Source organism: Cynara cardunculus (assembly GCF_001531365.2).
Source record: "Cynara cardunculus var. scolymus isolate 2C chromosome LG 2, CcrdV1, whole genome shotgun sequence".
Classification (NCBI taxonomy): domain Eukaryota; kingdom Viridiplantae; phylum Streptophyta; class Magnoliopsida; order Asterales; family Asteraceae; genus Cynara; species Cynara cardunculus.
The window spans coordinates 56,660,921-56,687,787 of record NC_037529.1 but is presented as its reverse complement, the minus strand read 5'-3'; the positions used below and the strand labels follow the sequence as shown (position 1 = coordinate 56,687,787).

The window sequence follows — 26,867 nt, the reverse complement described above, 5'->3', positions numbered from 1 at the left end:
AAGCGACAGTTGCAACAATTTAATGTTGATGGATTTTGTCGGCTTCTTGAGAATATCTCTTCTTTTTGCGAAAAACACAACATTGGAACAGTTAACATGGAGGAAGTTTATGTCAATCCAAAAAATCGAAGACACAAGATAAATATCACATATCGACATTATTACGAGTACAAATGTTTTAACACGGTTATGGATATGCAAATTCAAGAGTTTGGTGACAGATTTGATGAGGTAAGTTCTGAATTGCTCACTTGTATGGCCGCTTTGGATCCTCATTACTCATTTTGTGACTTTGACCCATCAAAATTACTAAGGTTGACAGAATTTTATCCCGATGATTTTGGCAATGACGAAAGAACTACCCTTGAACACCAACTTCAACTATACATTGACAATGTCCAACATGATGAATTATTTGCTAATTTGAAAGGTATATCCAAGCTCGGTAGAGTGATGATTGAAACAAGGAAACACCTTATGTTTCCTTTTGTTTATCAATTATTGAAACTTGCATTGGTTTTGCCTGTTGCAACCACAACAGTTGAGAGATGCTTTTCTGTAATGAAGCTTGTGAAACCAGCTTTGCACAATCGAATTTGTGACGATTTTTTGAATGCGTATGTCATTTGTGCCGTAGAAAAAAGTACTTGCTAAGGTTACAAATCAAGATGTAATGACTCGTTTTCAAATGATGAAAACTCATAGAAGTCAACTTATGTAATCACATTTTATTAATTATAATGATTGATGTGTTGGTACATAGTTAGTTTAAGTGACCCCAGTGTATAAAATTCCTGGATCCGCCACTGGCCTTGTCCATATACCAAACGCACCCTTAAAGAACAACTTCCAGATAAAGAAGCTTATAGCGTGCTAAAAATGATTTGATTGAGATACAAGAGAGTTTTCTTTTAAATAAGAGTGGGTTGGATTGGTTATGTTGTGTCTAACAAGTTGATAATGGTCAATATCTATGTTCCAAATTGAGTATTAGCTGAAAATATATTTTATGGCTCATCTTTCTAGTTAACTTTTGCATAGCTTCTTAATTGTGTATACACAAATACATCTTTTTCTAGAAAATTCGAATATTTGATATTTTACAAGAATAGAAAACAATTATATATGTGGCATACCAGGAGGATGCAGTTGACATCTCACCTTCCCCATGTTTGAATCTAGGTGTTGCCAAAGCCCTTATGGCTATGGAGGTTCATGTGCGATGACTCCAAGCCATTTGTGGTCGCCCACGAAATCAATCAGTTCGCGTAAGCCAGCCTCGATACTCACGACGATTAAAAAAGATGAATACATGTACCACTATAGACAATAATACTCATGATACAATCTAGAACCACTCTGCTGAACACTTGGGATAGAAACCTGATTCTGTGGCAATGGTGGAAAGAGATTTCAACCCTTTCTGTGCTTTTTGCCTTTCGTAGAAGACAGAACACGCAAGCGATGTGCATTTTACGCCACTTTCTATAACCCAATCCCCGCCTCCACAGTGTCGACAAATCTGGGAAATATAACAATTTATCAAACATTTTCAGGGATTCAAGCTATAAAGAAGACGGACATCTATAGCATAAATTAATTTATTGCCGTCAATCAATACCAAACTAACAAAGCCGGTAAATCCCTACGGAGGTAGGATGTAGGGGTAGGTTGTGGGGTTACCTTTCCTCCAAGATGAAAATCACCGGCTTGCAAAACAAATATATAGAAGACGGAGAGCAAGTGAGAGGTGAGGATGGAGGAAAGTTAAAATGAGAAGCATGAATATTTTGAGAGCCTAGGAACCAACTATTTTATGTATTATTCATGATGAATAATCATGCAATTTTACCATGATATTCATGTTGAGTAGTTTTCGTGATGAATATCTATCACAACATTCATCATGAATAAAAATTGAATAAACAGGTTCTCAAGATATTTATGGTTCTCATTTGATCATGTTCTGACACATGTTAATTTTAGTCTTGTAATACTTACAGCAGCAAGGTGTTGAATCTTTCTTTCCATCTTGGAGGTCCTTCCAGTTACAGCTACTGCAACAGCAGCTTCATTTCTTGAACATTCACCACATAAAGCTGCTGCTCCAGATGCCTGGACCAACTCCCCACACATGATGCAGTGTTTAGAGAGGTAATAATAATCGATTCTGGTTCGATGAGAATTTGGACCATGAGATTGGTTTTTCGCAATAGATTCTCTAAGCGGGCGTGGCATGTCCAGAAACCATTGGTTTAAGTCGACTCCAAGAAGTCCAAAGACCCTCTGTAATGCTGGAATTATTTGTTTATTGATATAATATAAGTCATTTAATCTATAAGGTGAATCAACCGCCAACAGATCCAAAGGATCAACAACCATATCAACTAGTCGTGCACCAGGTTCACCGTGAACCACCACGTAAGGTATTCGCTCTGCATACCGTGGTTCCGCCCGTGGATCAGCTCTTATAGCTTTTGTGGCAACTATTGCAGCTGGAGGGAGGGAAGTAACACGTGAACTGTAAGTACCTAACCGAACTTCCTTTGCAAAAATGAAATCTTGAACAGAAACTCTGCCTGATAAAATGCGTGACCATTGGCGTAGCAAGTATGATTTGACCTGCAGTAGAAAAAATAGCAGAGCATCATACACTATAGAAAGCAATGCAGGAAAGACCATATCATTTTTCAGGCAAACAGTACATATTCTGTTAAATGAGAAGTTAGAAAGAGAGAAGCTCAAATAATCCTGATCTTCATTGTTGAAAAAGGTCTTATATTTGAAGTACATAAAGCTCTCCAAAAACATCCATTGTGGATGCTCTTAGTACAAGGGAAATCATATGCTACATGTTTGACACACACAGATGGGTCCACTATAAATATGTTCTGGCCGTTGCTACATAGTTCTAAAAGTGATTTATATAAAATCTTTTATCATCTACTCCCAACTTCAGGAACTGTTTTTTCTTCCTTATACCGCTTAATATGAGCTAGTCTTGCATAATATATGTGTCATTGCCTTTTCTTTCAAATTATGGCACAAGCCAGGGGTCTTCACGGAAACAACAGCTTTACCCTTTTGGGGTAGAGACCAGGACATCGTACATCCAACCCCTCCAACCCTGCTTTTGAGCAGGATATACTGGGCTTCTCTTTAATTTGGTATAGTTTATTTTATTTGTAAATGTGATCCTGTTTACTGCACAACTGCAAGGGGGATGGGGGTCGACTCTTGCACCCTTGGTCAACTCACAAACTATAAGCACCTGGCTGTGGCCATAAGTGTTTGTTGGGAAGGCATGATAGAAACACTCTCTATGTTCTCTAGAACATCATATTGTTTCAATCAAATAGTTTAACCAATGTAAATCTGTCTATGGGTGGTCAAAGGTAAGAAAAATGTATGTTTTAGCACTCTATTATGCAAACATTACCTTAGAATGAAGATATGTTCCCACAGCCTTGCTTCTAAACGTTCAGATGGTTATCCATGGGACTATCAAATGGACTTTTTGTTTTCTTTTTCAAGAATACAAGTTAAAATAACAAAAAGAGGTCACAGAATCAAGTCTCATGAGAGCATAATAGCCATTATGTTGATGGTAAATTCCGCAATAATATTGATGAAAAACAATAATTTATCCCAGCTCACCTTACTGATATCCTGATTTTCAAAATAATTTCTCAATGAGTGCTCCAATGTCTTGGATACAGCTCCACATGTATCTCTGCGTACAGTCTCAATACCTTTAGCATCAAAGACAGGTTTGACTTGATCAGGCTTCTCATAGCTGTAACCGACGTATCTCTTCTTAGTAAGAAGGAAGCAGGAATGGTAGACCTTCTCCATTTTCAGTACAACTGGAGTAGGGTTCATCTTGGTTACTGCCGATGCAATCTCATTTCCAACTTGGAAAGCTTCACTTACAGAACGTCCTGGGAGGAGTACAAACATGCTGCAAAGAAGATAGCAATCAGCATGCATAGATGAATGAGGTTAAGATACACGGAGTGCAAGAGAAGAAACTGATTAAATGCAATTGTCTATTCACCCTCCATTTTAAAGAAAGAATTTCCAGAAGTGATTAATTTCCCTAGATATTTCTGCCAACTTGTAAAGTGTAAACTAGTACAAAATCGAAGCTTCAAGAAACACAATGTTTGGTAATAGTGTTCAAAGAAAGCCTCAAGTTCAATTTGTGCCCAAATGAACCCCATGCTCGTCATTTTTGTCAATGTCTTACCTTATGTCCAGTGAACTGAAAACCAATTAAACTGCATTCTCCGCTTTCTAACCATGTATGTAATAGCAGAAAGATAACCCTCAAGGTGTAGAAGGGGTCGGTCATGTTATGTACGGCCCACAAGGCCATTGTTTGTTATCTTCAACCAAGGGCAAACACTACTGCTTTAAAGTGATCACTCACTTCTCATGTGGGTATGTGTGTGTATTTTGTTATACACACACCACACGGCTGCCAACACTATGGTGCATTAAAAACACTGCCACCTGCAATCCACCATCAAAATGACATGCCTCTGGCAGAAGACAACCCACCACGCCTGCTCTGCCAAGACCTGGGCAACCTATCGCTTCTGGCTCTCACCCGATATGATTACTACCTTCTCATGACCACCTCACTGGCCTCGTCTTCTTCCTGACATCCTTTTCGTCAACAATTTGCTTAAAATACTACTGTGGTTTCTGACATAACATTATAATGGCAGTTATGAGTGGTGGTGGTAGTCAGTTTTATTTGGTGCTCTTGACCCAAAAGAATACATGCTGAACAAATGAAAAGATTTCCCGATAAGCAGAGAAATACCCATAGTTCTGAAATCTAGACAGTTGAGGGTTTTTTTTTTATTAACCTGGATATCCAACCCGTTATGCGAGCCGACTAATCCCAGGGCGACCACCTGCTTTGCAGATAGCCCGGAGTCACTGCATTTGAACCTCCGTGGCCACAAGGGGATCTTTATTCCTCCTTGGATTTGAACCTGGGACCTCCTGGTACTTTTGACCTTTGAAGCCAAGCTCAAACCAATCAGGCACCACCCTTGTGGTTGACAGTTGAGTTTTTAAGACCATGTCACAGTAACATTAACAATGGTAAATGAGTTTAAAGCAAAATTGGGCACACATTAAATGAGTTTAACGCAAAATTGGGCACACATTAAACACGAGGGCTTTTGGGGGATTGTGACCAAGTATTGTGGCTATACTTGTCATTTACCTATAAATATGGTATGAAGTTGCAAGCATAGTTAGAACTAGCTGTCTATCAAAGCATATTGCTAGTACATTAGACTATTTAAACAACAGAACACTATGTCCTAGAAAACTAGGCAATGAAGAAGACTATTTTAAGCATGCGACTTATGCAGAAAATTAACAACAGAAACTGAACATTTAAAATGATTCACGAATGACAACTACTACATAGCTTAATGGATTAGATAAACAACATACCTATCAGTATCACCGTATATAACTTTAGCCTTCCACTTATCATGTGTGTTCACAAGTAAAATAGCAGTTTCTAGTGTTCTACGGCCACACTGAACAATACTGTCTGCAAGCTCAGCACAAGGCATGCGACCACTAAAACCAGCAGCTGTATAGCCATATGTGACGTTTGCTATTAGCTTCAATGCAAGCTGTCTTGCATTATAAATCTGAAACAAAGATTAAAGTACGCAAGTCAATAGTCAATAAATTTCATATTTATTGAACAAGAGCTCATAGAACATGACCTTAGTCCTTATTGAATAACAATCAGCACAGACCATGCAAACTCCAAGTCTGACTCCAAAGTTATAGATGGAAAGGCATCACAACATGATAACTCTTGAACACACAGCTACTATTGCAAATAGCATTAAATACCAACACCCTAACAGAATCTCGAGAAAATTGGCCAATTGGCCTATCAGATATACTTGGACTAAACAACAATTCAAATATGAGCTATCTGTTGAGAAGCTTGATGCTTCAGTAACAAAGTTCCCTTTTTGCACAATTATGCACCTTATTACCAGCAGAAAGGTAAACAAGAATTGTCCAGCTGGTTAAATTCTTTAAGTTGTAACAAGCTAAGAAGTAGCATGAGACTTCTATGATATGAGGCATTCAGTTCTGCTATTTCCAGACAATGTCAAGAAAGCTATTGCTCTTTTTTAAAAGATATAACAAAACCCCATAAGCCCAAAAGCTGAAATCAATCATCGTTGTCCAATTTCCACACAGAAATCATGTTAGAAATACCAAACCAGCCATGCTGGATGTTTGGTTGCATTGTGTTTCCATTCCAACTCAGCACTAAGTCAGATGTTTGAGTTCTGCCAAAAAGTGCTATGAAAATAGCAATTCCGTTCACTTATTTGGAAAACGTTCAATGATGCATGACTTTTCGGCTAAAAGAAGCATATGGCTATGTAGATAGCTGTCCCATGTACGAGTAAAACGATCTTTCCCGACAATGCTTGACAACAAATTCACATTTGATTAACTCTCAGACATATATTCCATATAAATATGAAAGAAAGCAATAATGCTAATTGCTACATAAAGTTGCATTGACAACTTGATCTAGGCATCAGATTAAGAAGTACATGGGATCTAGGAATACAAAAAGTGACCGAGTCAGTAGTCTAATCATACCCGATGAAGTACTTTTTGCGAAGGAGACAACTTCTTCATTGCCTGTTTAACCATAATTCGGGTCGACAATATCTCATCAAGTAACCGAGGTAGTATGCCTTTACGGACCTGAATCATGGCAGTAAGATAAAATTTTAAACATAAAATCTTGAGTAGCAAGCAAGATAAAGCATAAGACAATTAACACATTTCTCTCTCTCATAGGGCAAACAATCTTTCAATAGAAGATCTGCACTACAACCAAAATGACGATCTAGAACATGCAATATGCCAGAATAGCACAAGATCAATATGGCAGTGCCATCAGGACCTTAATAATAGCCTACAGTAAAACAACTCCCAAGATTCAAGCCTAATTTGCATCCAAGACCTAGACCTAGGTAAAACCTCTTTGCTCTGCTAGATCATGGATTCAAATGTCACCCCTATACTGATCCCTAACCAACCCTATCCATACAGCAATGAATTATATATATATATATATATGTGTGTGTGTGTGTGCGCTAGGTCTCGAATTTGTTGATCATAATGATTAACCAATTTGTAAGAATTACATGTCAGCTTTCAACCATGATCCATACAATTTACAGTGTGTAACTTGGTGGTTATGATTATAAGCTAATTACCAATTAATCCAAAATTCCATGGTTGATATGCATGTAAAAGAGAACAACTTTACTGACATTATGATTGCGTGCAATACGTCTTTAGCTGGAAGATTCGAAGGAATCACTACCTTTGAAGGCACATACATCACACCATTTGGAGTAAGTAGAACTTCATGCTTCAATCCCTGCAGAACATCTGGTTCTGGTGTATATGAACTAACGCCAAGCGTATTTGGCTTCGAAGGGGTAACTTTTCCGAGGCATGTACAGAAACAGAGATTGTAAGCAATGACCATTGATGGATAGAGGGACTGAAAATCTAAAACAACAACTGGATCTGCATAGAAGCCCGATTCTGGCTCCATAACAAGTGGCATGCATTCCATTGCGGGTTGACATGCAACCTAATTGACATGAAATTACCTTAGTAACTGCCGATCAATCAAGGAGATAAAGAAAATTGTAGTAGACGCAATAGATCCTACAGTGATGGATAAAGAGGCTATGCCAGTTATTCATATACAAGAGTTCTACTTAATTATATAAATAGACGTCAGCACAAATACTATTGGTTTTTGTTTTCTCTTTTTGTTTTGCTTGGTTATTTGGCATGAAGTGAATAGGAAGGTAAAGAAATGCAGTTCAAAACCTTTTTGTTTATTGAATGTGTGATTATGAGACGAAACGTTATCCATCACAGAGAAGATGGCTTCCTTAGTCCCTTGCTCTTTACTGGTTTAAGTAGGGCAATTGAGATACTCAAGAAAAGAAAGCAACCAATTGAGGTGGTCAAGTAAAGAGAAGGGATGACAAGCCATTGCATGCTAGCTCCTTTCACAACATATTTGGGAAGAGATAATGCTTATACAGCTTCACACCCATAGAAGAAAGGTTGTTATATTTATATACTAAGATTAAAAGGAAATACTAAGAAGGATTTTTCTATTTTTTTTGGATATACCATGAAGGATTAGTGTCAACCTGTCTTCAAAAAATGGTCAAGCACATGAAAAAATGAGAACCGCTGCAGTCCACAGATTTAATACTGACGCATTAAACAGAAGTAAGTTCAGCAAAAACCTGTTGGCTTCCAGGAGAAATTGCAAGATAATTTTGTGTGTGTGCCAATCTCACTAACATAGATTCCACGCGGTACTGGGAACCTCTGGAAAGAACAGAAAAGAAATCAATACCAAATACACGGGCAAGCTCCGATGTCCTGTTTATCTGCAGACACAAGTGATACTGCATATTGTAAATTTCATCAAGTGGTCAGAACATATGAAAGCTACTGCCACAACATCTAAAAGCAGATTTCAATGAATTATTTCCTTCCCTAATGGATATCCTTCATGTCAATCTTACAATTTAACTTCTTCAGACACCGCCTAAAACCAATTGAATATTGGAGATTTCTATTAAAAAGCACCATCATCGCCCCCTATCACCTAGGCAAGTTGACTAAAATTCAATTATAGAAAAACACAGAGTATCCAGGATCCAAAATAAGAACCACTCTTACGTTGCAATTTCTGCAAAGTAGGGATAAAAATGGCAAGGCTATCAACTTCAGTTGCATTGGGTGCATAATGGATATTAGATCTGTTTCTACACAGAGATTCCATATTGTATATCGAACAATAACTGAACGGAAACACAAAGAAATATTTTTTGGAATTTGAGACGGATCATTAACACTCAAATGAAGACATAAAAAGTAATAAAATGAAAGATCTGGTTACAGAAAATATTATCTAACAATAGGAAGAAAGAAAACGAAGCTTATACCCTAAGATATGATGATACAGTATAAATCTATCCTTTTCTAAAAACATAAAGAACACATCATAAATTTATTCCGAGTATAAGAAAATGCTTACAACACATACCATATCAAGTTGGTTCATCACTTGAAAGTTTAACTTTGCCCTCTCTAGAACATATTCTATACATCGATATCTTGCTTTTCCAGGACCACTAGCAAACCACTTTGTCAATGTTCTGCAATGAATAAATGGAATTTTTCGTCTAAGAACTGCTTCCACCACTGCTTCAGCTGTGTACATATTAAGCTTAACCTCACCGCGGGCCAACCGCCAAAGATTGAGGACAATCCTACCACCAACATGGACACCACTTGCATGAGTTCGGCCCCACTCATCCTCAATGATTGCATCATTCAGCGGATCAATGTCAGGAAATGCTTCAGGGAGCACATCACCCACCATTCCTTTATCTGGAATATCTGAAACTCCGGCATTCAAAATAGTTTGAGATGGTGTGCGAGATATTTTACTAAGCAATCCAATTCCAAGATATGCAGCCCTTTCAGCTAAGAAACCAAGTGAACCACCTTGAATATCCCAACCTATTAGTATATCTGGATCATGATTGCTTATGACTTCCACGAAGTCATTGAACAACTGCTTCTCTTGGGTGCAAACTAACAGCTTGCAACCTGTTATACCATCCAGATTTCTGTGAAGTAAAATACCACATGAGAAGTAGAAACCCTTTTCTAGAAATACCAGCAAAACACATGACACTGCTTATAGAAGAAAGGTCAGTGATATGAACCTAAATTTATCTACTAGGAGGTGAAGAAAAAGAAAAGAAAATCCTCAGAAGAAATGTGGTCTAGGTGTTCAAAATTCTTTCCGACTTTGGAGAACAAGAAAATATAACAGGTTCCTTTGGGAAAGATGAGGCATGGAAAAAGGTGGAATATTCCTTGGGAAAGATCCAACTCTCATCAATGCTAATGAACATGTACAACAAAAATGAACATGTACAACAAAAATAAACTTGCACAAAACACCAGAATTTTGCTCACTGTATCAACACCTCATTTAGGTCGAATATCATACAGATCAAACAAGACATAGGAAAGTTCAACCATCCTCCTTATTACCAAGAGTTAGTAGTATTTTTCTATTTAGTTTGTGTTCAGGGAAACCACTATGGTCTAGGACTATTTATTTGTAAAATCGTCCAGGATCTCAAATCTTACATGCCTAATTGAAAACTGATCCTATAATCCTATAATCTTACAAACCACCTCATTCAAGAAAGATAAATCATAAAAAGGCACAGTGCAGTTCTGTATTACTTGTCCACCCATGAGAATTGCAATACTCTCTTTTTGGGATGCCCCACCGAAACCACATGATTTTCTTATTTGAAAAGTTTTCATGTTAAAGTCACTTATTAATTTATTATCATCATTAGAAATAATTGGCAGTTCAATTTGGGTCCACAAGATTCCTCAATTTCGAATTTATTAAAAGGTTTTTTTGAAAGTTCCACAAATAGTCAAATGATTTCCTTGAACCATGTACCAAGTCAAATTTTGCAATGTTGGGATGGGGGAAGTACATTATGGCAGATTATAAACAAGTTTTGCAGGATAAACTTGCTCTGTCTTTCATAATATCTTAAACAAACATTGGTCATGGACTCTGTTTTAAAGAGATTTTTATTACAATTATTTTCAATTTCCTATAATGTGATAATTAGCATTTGGTTTAGATGATGAATGGTCACCCTAAGTCGTTTAAAAACAAAAACAAAACGATCTCAACAAAAGGTGAATGACATATGAATCAACAATGCTGTTGTCATAAATCGACAAGCATTAGGCATAAGCAAGAAAAATAGTTGCATTAACAACGGAACTTTACTCTAGCTTCCATGTTAGTACTCGAACTTAAAATTTCCTAAGAAATAGCAGAACGTCACAAAGAATAATTTTAGTCATTAGAGTGACAAATGAAGTAAAGCTCCACGTTTTCAGGTAATTAATTCATGTTCAAGAACTAGATGAAGTGAAGCTCCCATTTTCATGCAATCAATTCCCTTTTTCAAGTATTAATTTCTTTTTTAAAGTTTGGAGTGTTATGGTGGGTTTTTCAGTCACTCAAGAAATAAAATAATAAGGTCTTTTTAAATGCAATGGCTAACATACAATCGGAGTGAGGTTCCATCATCTTTTAGTGTCAAAAAAGCTAAGCAAAGCGGAATCTATGGGTAATAAAATGGTCCACCTTCTAACAGCTGCCGTCTCACTGCGCAAGAGGACATAACTATTGATTATTGACTCATCATCTTCCTGGATGGCAACTGCTATGAAACTGACAGCATCGAATCGGGGATCAGGTCTTAGATCTCCCCTAGATTCGGCTTGGACCTGTCAATAAGTGTTGCATTAGTCTCGCATAACAAAGATATCTTTCTGAACACAAACATAATATTCGGTTATCCAGATTCAGATATATCTACACGTACAAACATGATGAATAGTCTAAGAGAACATGTCAATTGAGAGTTCAACAATATAGGATGCAGAGTACACAAATCAGCATGCACGCCATTCCCATAACCATCATAGAAGTCAATGACTCATGCTTCAAGTTGAGCACATTCAGTTGTAATTAATATGGGATGAGGCAAAAATAACTCCTCATGAGTTCCAATTCGCTTCTTCCAGGAGTTTCCACAACTATCCTTTTTATTAGTCTAAATTTTTGACAGATTTTATATGATTCTAACTCCGATACTTCATGCTTTAAGTAAAATCATCTACATGTAATTACGAGTGTGGCTCTTTCAGAAAAGTTGCTGCATAGATTCAATCATTCCCTTGATGCAAACAAGGGGCATATGCTACAATGTCAAACAGTGATGTCAAGGAGAAACCAACCAAACCTCTATGCTAAACATAGTCAGCTGCTGTCCTGCACCAATACTTGCAGGATCCCTAAAGCCTGCTTGACTCAGAGGAGTCAATTTTGATTTTCCTTCAGGACCAGATATCTGAGAGACATCTTGTAAGCAAATATTGTGCTGCTGCGATTGCAAAGTATTTTCTTCAGTTCGCAAAACTGCCGGCACCCTAGGAGTACATGTCTGTGGTTTCAAAACATGGCTTCCCTGACCTAGCTTTTTCGAATGATCCAAATTAGTTTCAATACTAAACGTTGATCCTGAGTCCAACAGAGGCCCATTCTTCATGTCAGCAGAAAAATCTAGTGAATCCATGGCATGACCAAGGGAACCTGCAAACACTTAACAATTACTATGTACTTGTAGAACCTGTCACTTGGAAACATTAATAATACTTTACCCTTTGGTGATGAAGATTCTTCTGTTGATGCATTTACATTCTCTCTCAAGACATCTAACATCAAAGAGTCAACATAAGCATAATCCTGAAGAATTATGAACTTTCAACAAAAGTTGGCTGTACCAGTACCATCATGAAGCAACCATCTTTTAACATCATCTGCTGATGGAGGTAACATTGCAGGTGTCAACATGTAGAGATGGGAACCATCGTTACAATAGTGAGTAGGAACTCCCATGGCTTGATCTTGGCGAGGTGTCGGGTCATCTATTTTAGACTTGGTGTGTTTAACTTCTTGATAAGTCCCATCAACGAAATGGGGCCACTCATCAATGTCTTTGTCCTCAACTAAATGATGCAGAAAATAGATTGTTATCAATGGAAACAAACGGTTATGACATCAGCATAACTGGTAGAGAGAGATACATTCAAGTGCATGTCAAACAGATCCCGAGTTTTTCGCATGCAACATCCAATAACAGGTATAAAATTAACATGGCCCTCCACTGAAACTTGGTATGTATGACTACTCAAGAAATAATTCATGGAGAAAGGTCTAGACTAGTTCTTCAGCCTTATCCCCATCTGCAGGAAAGCAGCAACCAGGGTGACAGTTGGTGACGAACCAACTGCAGGGGGTCCATTTGTCAAGTTTAACAGACGAGGTCTCCTGCAAAAACTTAAGATAATAGAGTCCACTCATTTACTATTAATGTTGGATTGTCAAGCACACACATACCAGTATGCCTACTATGAACTCCATCACCCTCGTCTGATTGCATGAGAGTCGTCCTGGTTGAAATCTCTAGATCCTCTGCCGATGTCCCTGTGACTCCTGTAGAAGATACTTCTCTGTTAAAACTAATCTTGGAGGTGTATGTAGCCTACTTAATATTTTTCTTTCAACCAGACAAGTAGACAAACCATTTGAAATAGCAGCATTTTTCCAGAAGTTTTTCACTTCCCAAAAGTTGGTCATCACCTAATAAATTAATAATGTCATTTGACACCTTACTATGAAAATTTTCAAGATTCATTTTAAGAGCAGATTTTCATCCTCAAAGTTAGGGGATGTATGGTAAGTTCTGAATTACTCCTTTCCCTGCAATAAAACCAGTCATTTCATGGTCATTTGATCCTTCAGCTGCTCTAGCAACAAGCCTGCAATTAGTCCTTCACATGAATGACCACATCCATCCTTGGAGGTGCTCAAGGGAATTAAAAACTTAATACCAGAAGAAAAAAAAAGCAGTCTACCCTCTGTATGAACAAGAATTAATGTTATCCTCTGCATGGAGAGCCTTACCAGATGCCTGCACAGCAGAAGCTTCCACATTCATATCCTTCACATAAATAGCTTCTGAATCACCAACGGTTGGAGGACATGTTTCTTGCTCATCATTCCTTCGTTTAGTAGAGGAAATGGTGTAGTCATTTGATTCCTCCTCTGGAGTAACCTCTGCATCATGACAAATCTCAACTGTTGGCCTCTCACCCCGATGAGAACGCTTTCTCCTCATCAGATCACGAAGTGAGCATCCAACAATTGTACTTCCTAACTTTGATAAACATTTTTCTGCATCATCAGAACACCTGCCAGCATTGGTTGCTGCCGCACAAGTTTCCGTACCAATTTTTATTTCACCATCACATTTACCAACTTTGACATTAGTTGGTTGAACATCATTCATGTTCTCGGACAAACAAAAAGGCAAAGAGCTCCATAAGGGACGGTTTCTTTTGTGCTTCCTGCTGAAACTTGAACCAGAATCAAGTTGTACTCTCTCTTTCAGGGACTTCTCCATGTTAGATGTTTTACCAGTATAATGTACCAGTTTTTTACCGTCACCAGATCCATCCACTTGAGGAATTTCTTTCCTTGATAATGATTGAGGAGAAGAGTTACCATCAAAAGTGGAAGGAGAGCTTTTACTCTTATTTTTACACTCTACATCAGTTGAATCTTCAACACAATCAAGAATGTCTTGACACTCTTGTTGGGATGCACTTACAAATTCCATATCAGCTTTTTCCAGCACCTTATTAATCGTTGTTGCAGGCATTAATGGACTTAAAATGGTCTCTCTTATAAGTTCATCATCAGAGTTTATATCCTCTGCAGCTTGAGAAGATGCTAGCCAATTTAGAAGCCTCAAAGCCTCGGGATCTGCAACCTAGACACCATTCACAGACATGAAAGAATTACAGGAACCGACTATAGGTAACCTAGAGAGATGTATATAGACACACATTTATTCATAACACAACTAAAACTGTTCAGAAGATTTATAGAAGATCTGGACCAGAAATACACTCAGCATTTAGCAAGCTACACAACGTATATCTTGCCAATATAGTCAGCTTCAAAAGTTCCCGGAGAGACTTTCCTTTCTGCTTTACTGTGATTTACCCAAAATCATCAGCGGCAAGGATTGCTCAGATTACGGCGAGAGATTAGTGAGAATATGGTGCAATAGAGATAGATAAACATGTAACATAGAATACATATGTACATAACTTTCAACAAGAAAACAGGTTTCAAGCAGCAAAAAATCATGCAACTATGAAAATGTTTCCCTTTACCCAGTAAAAGAATAAAACTTATTGATGAGAGAATTTGTGTACCATACAAGTAGTCAACTAAGAGAAATCAGGTAAAAAGAGTATAAAAACCAAATCCTGGAAAAAAGAGAGTGAAAGGGAAGCATGTGATCACCGTAGATACCAGAGAATAGAAACATCAGTTATAGATCCCAGCTAATGTCTATTAACAATTTTGACTGATCTTTTGGGCTGGGGGGGAAGGGTAGGCAAAGCAAATCATGTATTTTCTTTTTGTTTTTGAGCACTGCGAAAGAAACAAACAGAAATAATGACACTGTCGACAAACCAATTGCATATGTTTCATGTATTCTGTTGCAGTTTTAGATATCATTTTCCTGCCACAACAATTTAGAACATGATCGGAAGTCGTCTATTTTTCCAATCCTTGTACCTTATTTATCACCGATAGCTATAGACCTGACATCTTTCTTCAGAATTTACGTTGATCGACATGACCAGCAAGGGACGAGTAATGATGCATAGATTTGAATAATTTTATTTAAGCTTCTATATAGCACCACTTCCAATAAAATACTAAATATTAGATCGTGAAGCTACTGAACTACACTAAGTGATGGTTATCAAAACCCAGTATACCCCTTTTCCATGGAGTACAGAACAGAAAGAACATCGCATTTAAGCATGTATTTACTTCATAGTAGCTGCAGCAATAACAGACAACCAACCACCTAACCATCAAGAAATGGTAATTAATATGACTCACTGATATATATCTCTACATATATGGAACTGACCTTTAAGTCATATGAAAAAATGGCTTCTGATGATTGCAGTTCACCACTTGATAACAGAACTGGACTACCACTTTTCATATCATCCGGTTTTGCAGTGTAGCGGTGTTGTGAATCTTGTGATAACAATAGTCTCTTGTTTGATGACTGCAAATGTTTGCTGCTGTCATTTTCAATGTTGACCTGTCCACTTTCAACCATATCTCTTCCTTCACTTAAAGATCTTACAGATTGCAAAAACATTTTCTCGGTCTCAGTTGGAGTACAAGGTAAGGAACTTTCTGCAGCACACAATTCCAATAGATTGTTTTCAAATTCAACTTTATTTGACAAAGCACTCAAAACATTATGTGGGCTAGGTCTTCCGGGATCAGATGATATGGGTTCCATATGCATTCCAGTGTTCTCAAATTCCTATAACAATGAAGAACAAACTGATGGTTAAGAATTTATGGTTGAGTGGAAATATGAGAATGTCCACAAGATTGAAAAAGACCTCCCAAATTGGTATGAGTGACTGAACCATTCTGACATCCGAAAGTGTCTGTGACAGTGATGAGTACAATTTATATTGCTGGTTAAGGATATCTGCAAAAAATCAAATTGACATAAATTCAGTCATTTCCATGTGCCTAGGAGGATCGATAATAACATTGTAAGACTCCAAAACACAACTAACCATCAATAGCAGCATCTCCCTCAAGTTCACATACGCTTTGACGTTTAACAAGGTTATCCTCTAGATTTTGACTAGGGGAATGCCAAGTCCAAGTGTCAGGAATAGTGGATGACAACCAGATTGTTGATTCTAGAAAAACATCGCCATTTGAATCTGCCTGACGGATTCCCACATAATTGTAGACAAATGAAAATACTATAAATTCAGACCATCTCATCCATGTCTATATTTAAAAACCATAAATTTATGCACCCTAACAACTATAACCTGAGAGTTAGTAGCTATCGAGGACTGATCCATTGGTTGCTCATCTTCTACATAGTAATTTGCCTTCCTCCGAGTGAAAACATGTGGTACAGGAAGGCGGAATTTCATCTTTGATACATGCAAATGTCCCATTCCATGCAAGTTATAATCAACCTAGAGAGCGTGAATCAAGGAAAGGTAGAAAGACATTACTGAAAGAAGTGCAGTCAAAACCAGAAAGGCACCATTCTATGGAAGTTGGATGAGTGTACTGTCATGACCCTGCTTCACCTTTGTTATGAAAAAGCACACTCCAGGCCAAAATAGTACATGTATACAAGAAAGCATAGCTATAAGAAGAACATATGCGGTAATTCTGATCATCCCATCTCCCTTGTGAGGAAGGCTGATCTATACCCCATCCAATAAACACCCCGCCAGACGAATATAATCACTTATGACACACATGTCGTTTCATAGATCATGAAAACATAATTTAGTACTATAGACAAGCAAGATCAAAGGTTGGTTTTTCTGGGTCACAAACAACCGATATTAATTTATGACACCTCCTGTTCTAATGAACCATCATTTTATAAAAAACCGATAACCACCACTGGTACATTTTCAGTACCCAGCATCAGTTGCAATTGTGTGCCCCATATTCAAGGGTCACCAAAAGGAATCAAGATGAGATGAATGGGGTATATACAATAGATATGTAAACCCAAGCTTATATAACTTATGAGTTCATAAGTCTGCTCAAGATGACCACCCATGCATATTGAGACTGACATGCATACTTTCTGTACTGAAGCTTTTATAACAAAAACCACCAACAATAATATAAACATCAGGGGCATCAGGAAACTAGTATACTTTCTGTACTGAAGTTTAGTAGCAAAAGAGTCTTTACCAGAAACTGGAGAAGAAATGGAATATGTGACTCATGAGGCTGCAAACTCTTCTCAAGAACTGAACCACCCTGAGAAATGGGATCCAATAGTGGAAGGTTAACATTGGAAGTCATGACAGAAAAAAACTTTGTTTTCGTTAAGATGTCAAACAAAAACTAAAAGAACACTCAACTACATAACAGCATTAACATAACCAGTAGTACTGCCAGATAAAAATAGATTCCATGGATAATGTGACTGGATACTACACCCATGCATGCTTATCTGTATCAAGGGACAGTTAAAATGTAAATATACTTATAAGACCGACCCTCAACATAGTTTGATATGATGGCAAAATGACCCAGCCTCACCACCTTTGATGTGATCATAATGTACAGCCCTCAACATCGTCTAACATGTCAGGAAAATGGCCAACCCTTAGAATAGTCCAATGAGATTGGAAACGAGTAGTCATGCCATCATATGTTTCTATACATGTTACCTAGGGCATCATGCATATCACTGATTCCTTCCTAAGCACTTACTGTACCTGGCTGTTCTAAATCAGTAAGCTCATCAAGATAATCTCCCTTCATCCCTCTGTCATCATGAATTTCCCAATTACAGGCATCAATCCTTTTCCAGGCAAGATACTATAAGACCAGATGGTTCAGACTTTGAAACAGCTATAGTGGGAAATTATGCAATATCAACATCATCCAACTGGCAAGTGGCACGCATATTTTGATTTAATTGCCAAAATAGGCACTTAAGTGGATATATTTGACGACTAAGACAGAAATTTCCAGATGAGCTTCAAATACATCCTTCATCTTTGATTACATGAGAAAGCTCATGTAGCATGAGACCTCAACTTCAGTAAAGGCTGGACGACACTGCTAGTCTGCTATATTTGCATAATAAAGGATCACAATAACCCATTTCTGAAGAAGATGAATTTGGTCCTTTACAGTGACATTATATGCATGTGAAAGACAAATAGTATACCGAAGCAGAGTAATACAACCAGATAAGCAAAACACAAAGTACACAATATAGGAGATAGAATTCAAGTTAAGAACAAAACGCCAAAACTGACAAACATATAGAAGCTTCAGATGTTTACCAAAAGAAGCTTTGCTGCCCGAGAGACATCCTGTGGATGATATCTTTGATCTTTGTCAAGGAGCTATGACATAACTCAAAGTAGTATGACCACTTGGAAAAAAAAATGGAGATGATTAAATTTCGGATTCTGATCATTGTCGTTCTAATAAAGATAGAAAACTATCTTCAACTCTTAGGATATCTAGTAATTTAAGATAAACCAAAAAAAAAAAAAAAAAAGGAAATTTTATATATTTCTTAAATTTCAAGGAGAATGGTCAAAGTTAATCCCAGAGTATGTCACCAAAATGCCCTTTAACATATGATAACAGGACAACAACAAAAACTAGGCTAAACCTGGATTGAGCAGCCAAACTATAACTATCAAGGAAAAACAAAATAGCAGCCAAGAAAGTACAACACCTCATCCAGTATTTTACATGGGTGGACAACAAGATTTATATACTTAAAGAAGCTGGCAAGCAAAAATAAAGAAGTACATGTGAGATCCAACAAATGATGATAGAAATAACGAAAACAATTTATACATTCTCTTAACATTTTAGGTTGTATGGTATAAAGAAAAACCAAAAATCACAAGAGCCAACAACGGAAGAAAGATAATAGTTACACCAGAAGAAGAAATCAGCTCAGACTTCATATGTTAGGCCCACTGAAACTCATGTAATGAACTGCGAGAGTAAAGCCAGTTATTAGAAGGCCTGTCAAATCTGTAACTGCAGTTTTACTGATACAACTTGGGTTTAGTCAATCTGTTCAAACATTCTGAATATGATATATTTTATCTTCACTGATCAAAATGCTTCAGCATCTCAAATACAGTCTGTTAGCTTCCTACCTTAACATCCTAACCAAACAATTCTCTCCTTGCTTCAAGAACTAGCGAACATGGCAGAGAAGAAAACTCATCCTACAAATCACATACATGTGAATTTAACAGACTAAAGCATTGGATACAAGTAAAGCTTTGCATAGAGTTGCTCAGATGCATCATAACCATAAAACCTTCTTGCACGGACAAGACTGCAGCTATGCACATGCTGCCGTTTTGAACCAGCACTACCTTTAAGCTGCAAGAGTTGAAGAATTAACTAATCAACATCAGTGCCTACACTTTAACATGAGCTGCTGCATATAGCATTTCTCATACCAAAATACCTTCAGTGCCTTCTCAAGAGCAAGAGATATCATTCGCACACAAGCATCACCTGAACAATATGAGAATAATATACTAATGATGAGCAAAAGGGTGAACAAAAAAGGAAATCAAAATGTCATTAGCTTTGAAAAGACATCAACTATATCCAGCTAAAGCAATGCCAAAATTTTGGGCTACCAACAACAAGCACTCCATTCACTTTTATAATGAAAAATAAGAATCTCAATACTCAAAGATACGAGTATATTACATCATCACCCCCTATAAAAGTAACAAAAACCAGATCTAAGAAGTGCATAAATTACCAAGTTGGTCAAACTCAAACAAAAGAACAAACCAGGAACAAGGTGACAAACATTACTTCAAGGTCCATGTCCAGCTTTGGATTTACTCTTTAGCCCTCAATGACTTACGATGTTGTAATGTTTCATATAAAGCCCATAAAATTAATAATTTTTCATTATACTTTGAGGCTAACTTGTATTACAGCCTCTTCGAACCCAAAGTAAGAAACCTAAGAACTTCAAATGCTTGGTTAAAAGAAATAAATTTAATGACGTCAGTGTCAATAAAGAATATCAAAGGAATTTTCTCAGCATCATTTTTAATTATACATAAACATCCTGATAATCACAGTTCACAAGGGTTAGTATTTAATACCAATTCAAGGTTCCAGTCGACAGCTCTAGATCATTCATACAGCTCTAGATTAGACATAATCAAAAGCAGTTTCCAGAGTCTGTAATTAGAAAATGTATTCCAAAAAACAAGGACCTATTATAAGAATGTGCGCAATACCTTCCTGGTCTGGTTGATGAACTATATCCGAGCAAGGAACGTATAGATAGGGTAAAGCCTGCATGACAATCAAGATAATTCACACTCAAGAACTATTCGACAAGGATCAATAAGATGATTAGACACTCTGTATCAGAAAACTGAAACTTGATTACACCATATCAACCTCCTGTAATTAACCAGTTACATTTTCTGATACAACTTTATGGCTCAAAAATTCACTCTTTCTCCAGGGACCACTCCAGCATTCTCGCTACCTAAATAGACTATTCCCCATGTCCAGTTGCATTATGATAAGTTATGTGCTTTCCTTATTACTTCCAAATTTACTGTCAGATCTCCATCTTGTCTTGTGGAATATGTAATGGAGCTCCATTTAGAGAAGACTAAGGGTCATTAAGAAATTGTTTTCACAATCACAGGACACTATATTTAATAGGTATAGAATCTTCATATCATCTCCAGGAATGCAACTCATTATGAAGTAGGAACAAAGACAGTACATCATTTGAACAACAGGTCATCACACACTCAAGCATACAAACACAAATAACAAGGTTCTAAATAGCGTGAGGCGTGGCGTGGCGTGGCGGTGAGGTCAAGCCTCAAGCCTTGGAAGCCACAGCGAGGTCACAGCGTTTTTTAAAGCGTGACTTATGGCGGCAAATCTCTATATCATATATAAAAGTATATACATGAACATATGTTTTCAACTATTATCATAAATATATATACTAAGGAATTTAAATTAAGTTATATATTAAAAATTAACAAATAAGACAAAAAGATAAGTAAAATCAATATCGTGTTACAAAAACCGTGCATTACGCCGTGGCATGCCTCAGGCATATGTGGCATGAGACACAAGCTTTGGCAAGAATCCTTGCTCCTGGCTCATATTCACATAGGCCACTCATAAGAGACTGAGGGGGACTTGCTCTGTGATAAACATTTTTTTGACTCCATATATGAAAGGCCCCTCACGGAAGGAGCATCTCCTCAATCAAACTAAGGCGTCAGCGAGAGACCTCTATAAAATCATTATCTGATAGCTTTTACGAACTCGGACCAGTGCAACAAAGTTTAGACTCTCGCGATTGGACTCCGTCTTTAAGGCTTTAAGGCTAACCATATGGCGGCTGGAAATAAAGACTCGTTCTTGTGCACCTCTGATTGGATATGGTCTAGAGATCAACTTGCGCCTTTGATGTTAGGCCCCGGCGGAAAGTTTTCCGAACCGAACTGAATGGAACTGTTACTCACACTTGCCCTGATTATACCACTTAACAGCAACTCCTTGACCTGTTTTTCTATCTCAGCCTTTTGGATGTGGGGTTATCTGTAGGCCTTAAAGTCACAGGCTCACTACCAGGTTTTAAGGGAATGCGGTGGTTGTGATTCACGGCACACCATGGCGGCTGTTGCGGCGAGCTTTTTCGAACATTGACAAATAAACGCCAAAACTGTAAATGAGTAGGACTGAGAATCTTACTTGATGAATATGCAAACAGGTCTTCTGGCCAGCTGGAGTCGACCCATATACTCTGATCACAGGAACTTCATTCACCTTCCCACCTATCCCATTCAGATATATAAGATATTAAAACACATGTGTTCGTACAGAACCTTTTGTGCACAGAAAATAATAGACCTTCAAGACTAGATATCCTACAAACTCCACACATGAAAATAATAAAACATAAGTTTTTATATTTATGATGTGAATGTATAGTCAGTTTTGCATAAGTATGTCTGCAAATAGCAAGTACCAGGCTTGTTAAAAAATCCCTAAATGCATTGTTGTTCATTAGCATTTATAACATATATAACAAAAACCTTTAAATAAATACCACACAGAGATATTTCAGATGAACATAAAATCTTTGGTATTGGAAATAGCATGTGATTATATCAACGGAAAAGAACATACTACCTCAGTCCCACACAAATACAACTAAAGTTGATGTACTTTTATGCTCTAAAAATCAATCCATTTCAAATCTCAGTTTCTTCAGCGTTAATGCTTAACCGTTTAGTTGGGAGTTGTTAAAAATAAAGGCCTTGTATGTTGTGTTGGGAAAATTAACCGGTACAAATGCTCAAATGCATGCATCTCTCTCTAAGAATGAAAAAGGTTCAAAACTTTATGTTCAAATATTCACCCGTCTTCATCAAGAAAAAACAGCCGCATCAAATTTCTAAAACGTAATAGCATAAAACCATGGAAAAAGGAGACACTTGTAAGAGTATACAAAAGTTATGTCACGATAAAATAAAATTCATGACCATATATATACCTTGAAAGCTACTGTAACATAGATCAAGGTCTGGAATTGGAGGAGACATGTAGTAATCTATTGATACTATCCGAACGCTGAAAATTTTCGAATCAGACTGGGAGTCTTCCATTGAGTCCACTCAGCTTTCAGAAAGCTGGACTGATTATTTAGAATACGATTCCCACCATCTGCAATTGAGAAACACCATCAAGATTAGGGTTTGAATGTAGGATTGAGGGCTTGTAAATTTGAGATTTGGTAGGGAAAACCGACATGGGTTTATTTGGCGGGTGTCATTTAAAACTTCCTCTGTACACCTTACCCTGGAACAAAGGTGTTTACGTTTTTCATTGCATTCGGATTGTTTTACCTATTAGTAGTTTGATCAGGGGCTGTTTGGTAATTATTGAATGGTTTTGTACATAATTATTATGTGATCAGAATGATTAAGAGACTCTTATGATACACTGCAAAATAAAATATAATTAATTGGTAATTGTTTACAATGAAATTAGAGCTCTTAATAGTTAAGGGAGACCCATATACAAAATCATTCAAAGGGTTTTAGAACCATTAAGAGGCATACTTTTTTTTTTACCAAACAAGATTCATCTCTTAACAATTTAGAGATTATCTTAATAGAACTATTAAGAGGTAAACAAACAACCCAAACATGTCTGATTTATTAAGAGATGGATCTTATTTGATTAAATAAAAGTCTATCTTTTAGGCCTTTCTTAATTATTTCATAATTTCATTCTAAACAACTATATTTCATTTTACGTTATATCATAAAAACCTCTTAATCATTCCGACCACTTGTTTGGCAATTGCTGAATGGCTTGGTGCAGAATGATTAAGAGGCTCTTATGATATAGTGCAAAATGAAATATAGTTATTTGGTAATTGTGTACAATGAAATTAGGGCTCTTAATGGTTAAGGGAGATCCATGATACAAAATCATTCAGAGGGTTTTAAAACCATTAAGAGACAATTTTTTTGTTGTCAAACAAGATTCACATCTTAACGATTCAGATGTTGTCTCTTAATGGAACTATTAAAAGATAAACAAGCAACCCCTTAATCATTCAGCAACTACCAAACAGCCCATTCGTCTACATTATTTATGTCCGTTTACATTCATTTATATATATAATATAAACATTTTTATATATCATGACATTTAATATGTAAAAGTTATTAATTAATTTAAACTTTTAGAATTTTCATATCCCTTCTAAGTTACAAAGATTTACATTTTATTATATTATTTCTTAGGAATGAAATAATTAGTAAATGTGATTATTTCTTTTACATTTGTGTTCGTTCGTTTATGTCCATTTGTTTACGTTCGTTTAGCATCTTAACGAACAAAATAAAGGAACACGAACAAGCACATTTTCCTAACGAACAAACATGAACACAAAAAATTTCGTTCTTTTAGTGTCCGTGTTGATTCATTTAATCGGTTAAGTTAAGTGAATAAACATGAACAAGGCTTTAGTCGTATTCGTTCGATTCGTTTACGGACCTACATAAATACCATTCAATTTTTGGGTCAACCCATTTGGTTTAACAGGTTAGGATCAGGGTTTTAGTTGAATATGTGTCCATTTAGAGGTGTCAGTATGGATCATAAGATTTTTGTGGTGTTTGGTTCACTTAATGGAATGTGTTGTAATTGAAATATGTCAAAGATAATTCGAAAAGAATTTAATTATGTCTAACCATGCATTTAGTTAGCAGGAATTGGAATAGAATCTTCAAAAGAATTTAAATATGTTTGTTTGGTTTGTTGAATATATTAGTGGTGGTGGTGGTGTGTGTCAATGGTAGTGGTGGTACTAGTGATGGTGGCAATGACTATGGCGACGGTAGCGGCAGTGGTGGTAACGACGATAGTTGTGGTGGGGGTAAAGGCGACAATGATAACGGTGACAACGACGACGACGATGATGATGGCAGCAACGATGGTGGTGGTGGTGAAAACCATCATAGTAGGATGGAAATGAATGAAGTAAACATAAGAGTATGATAGTTTTCTTAAAAGATAGGAGGAAGGAATTGGAATTCCTTACTAGAAGCTAGGGAATTTACATTCCACCATATTTTAAATTTGAATTTCTCACCAAAACTCTAAGAATAAACCAAATGCATGAATGGAATTTGATCAATGAATTAACCATTTCAATTCCCTCAAATTCCGAGGGATTCCAATGAACCAAGCACCATTTTTGGCTCGAATCATGTACAAAAGGAATCAAATGAATTTGGTATACCATATATCTCATTTGAAAGTAAGAAGGATTGAATATACACAAATCTTACCTCGACTAGTAGTATCGAGATGGTTCCGTGAATACCCCAGCTTGTGCACGAAACCAGGGTGTGTGCAAGCTGATAATAAGATAGGTGATAAAACAGGTAAAAATAATGATTTGATGGTGCGCAAACAGACAGTGTAATGAGGTAAGACAAGAAAAGCAAGTAAAAAAGAATGTACATAGTTGTAACATCCCCGGCGAACCGTACCAAATATTGTCCATTTTGTCTATACCTAGACTCATGGTTTTAAAACACGTATAAGAGATAAGGTATCTAGTCCCTTATAAGGCAACCTTCATTCTCCTCTCAGACCGATGTGGGATTTTAGAATAACAAATTAAACATGTAGGTAAGACTAGAAAGAAAGACAAGTAATGAACTCTCATGTCCTATTAGGCACAACTAACCCACACAAGGAGCCTATTTTCCTACTCTCTACCCGCCTTTCGAAACCCTTTATGTTGGCTACTATGTATGCCTCTAAGAACTCTTATCATATGTCATCTCATCGAAAATTCATAAAGTTATCATGTTCATCCTCAACTAGTCAAACTACATTCTCCTATGCTCACCCCTCCACGCTACATCAACCATCAACTTTCCACTCTCTTCACTTGTGTTGTTAACTGACTTCTACAAACATGCTCAAACCACCTCAATCTACCCTCTCTCATTTTATATGTGATAAGTGTAACCTCTAGTTTCGATCAAAAAACTTCGTTTGAGATCTTACTTAGCATGGTCTGACCACACGTCCATATCAACAACCTCCAATTTCGTCACTTGTGCCTTTACTGCCCAACACTTTGAACTATACAAGATAGTTGGTTTTATACTACCTTGAAGAATTTCTCCATTAGTTTTATAGGTAACCTTTTATCATAAACACTCCAGTAGTCAATCTTTACTCTAGTCATCCCGCCTTTATGTAGTGTGTAACTTCACCTACAATTTACCCTTCCCACGAATCATTAAGCCTGGATACTTTAAAATGTTATTGGGGTTACCCTCTATTCCTTGTTGCTTACTTCTACACCCTTATTTAATCCATTCCTTGCTAAAGCTATACCATGGTTATTTTGTCTTAGACTGACTAATATGCAAGCCTAGTGATTCAAAGCTCCCTTCCACTACTCTAACTTAGCATTCACCTCACCCTACACTCTGCTATCAGCATAATTATTGGGTCATCTATTGATTTGCTGATGACCTATTGATCTGTTCATCTATCCTATCAACACTTAGTAGTTATTGGTTTCTTTGTATATTGGTGTCTTGGTACATACTTAAAGTCATTGGAAAAATCGAAGACTTGTCGATGTGAAGACAGATGGTCACCGATGCAGTACTGTGGATCAACTGTCTAAATTAAACACCAAGACTCCAGAGTAGTTGATTTGAAGATTGAAAACAATTTGAAGCTACAAGCCGATTGAAGGAAGATCTTCATACACCGAAGATTTGTAAGTAGCTATTTGAAACTACTAATTCATCCAAAGAAGATCTTCCTACAGACTAACCATATCTCTACAAAAGTTTATCTGTGCATTAACAGTGTTTTTATGAACACGGTATACGATGAAAATGAAATATCAACA

General features: G+C 36.9%; 1 protein-coding gene across 5 annotated transcripts; it reads right to left on the bottom strand.

The window, feature by feature from the left end:
- Positions 1–1,021: 1,021 nt before the first annotated feature.
- Positions 1,022–23,252, bottom strand: LOC112506466 (DNA polymerase zeta catalytic subunit). 5 transcript variants are annotated; one of them, XM_025110530.1, is made up of 26 exons: positions 23,217–23,252; positions 22,962–23,131; positions 22,157–22,239; positions 20,665–20,722; positions 19,866–19,915; positions 19,665–19,777; positions 18,706–18,748; positions 17,597–17,665; positions 16,702–16,854; positions 16,435–16,591; positions 16,252–16,343; positions 15,759–16,169; positions 13,706–14,573; positions 13,139–13,234; positions 12,523–12,747; positions 12,400–12,453; positions 11,982–12,331; positions 11,321–11,463; positions 9,167–9,755; positions 8,358–8,504; positions 7,406–7,681; positions 6,670–6,777; positions 5,479–5,684; positions 3,658–3,961; positions 2,002–2,622; positions 1,022–1,522 (listed from the first exon to the last, which is right to left on the bottom strand). In XM_025110530.1, the coding sequence occupies exons 2-26, from the start codon at positions 23,071–23,073 to the stop codon at positions 1,349–1,351; spliced, it is 5,502 nt and encodes a 1,833-aa protein (XP_024966298.1). In that variant the 5' UTR covers positions 23,074–23,131; positions 23,217–23,252; the 3' UTR covers positions 1,022–1,348. The 5 variants fall into 5 exon arrangements, with proteins under 5 accessions (XP_024966298.1, XP_024966301.1, XP_024966300.1 ...); XM_025110533.1 differs by lacking the exon at positions 23,217–23,252 and having other exon boundaries at positions 9,167–9,522; positions 9,631–9,755; positions 22,962–23,182; XM_025110532.1 differs by lacking the exon at positions 23,217–23,252 and having other exon boundaries at positions 15,759–15,902; positions 15,984–16,169; positions 22,962–23,182.
- Positions 23,253–26,867: the final 3,615 nt, after the last annotated feature.

Bases quoted from the DNA above. Each gene is read 5' to 3' on its own strand.
- LOC112506466 (XM_025110530.1), bottom strand. From the start codon at position 23,073: ATGGAAGACTCCCAGTCTGATTCGAAAATTTTCAGCGTTCGGATAGTA. The intron at 13,235-13,705 runs GTAAGGCTCTCC...TATCTTCTACAG, and splicing joins TTCTGCTGTGCAGGCATCTG to GAGTCACAGGGACATCGGCA. The intron at 7,682-8,357 runs GTTTTTGCTGAA...CATGTCAATTAG, and splicing joins TTTCTCCTGGAAGCCAACAG to GTTGCATGTCAACCCGCAAT.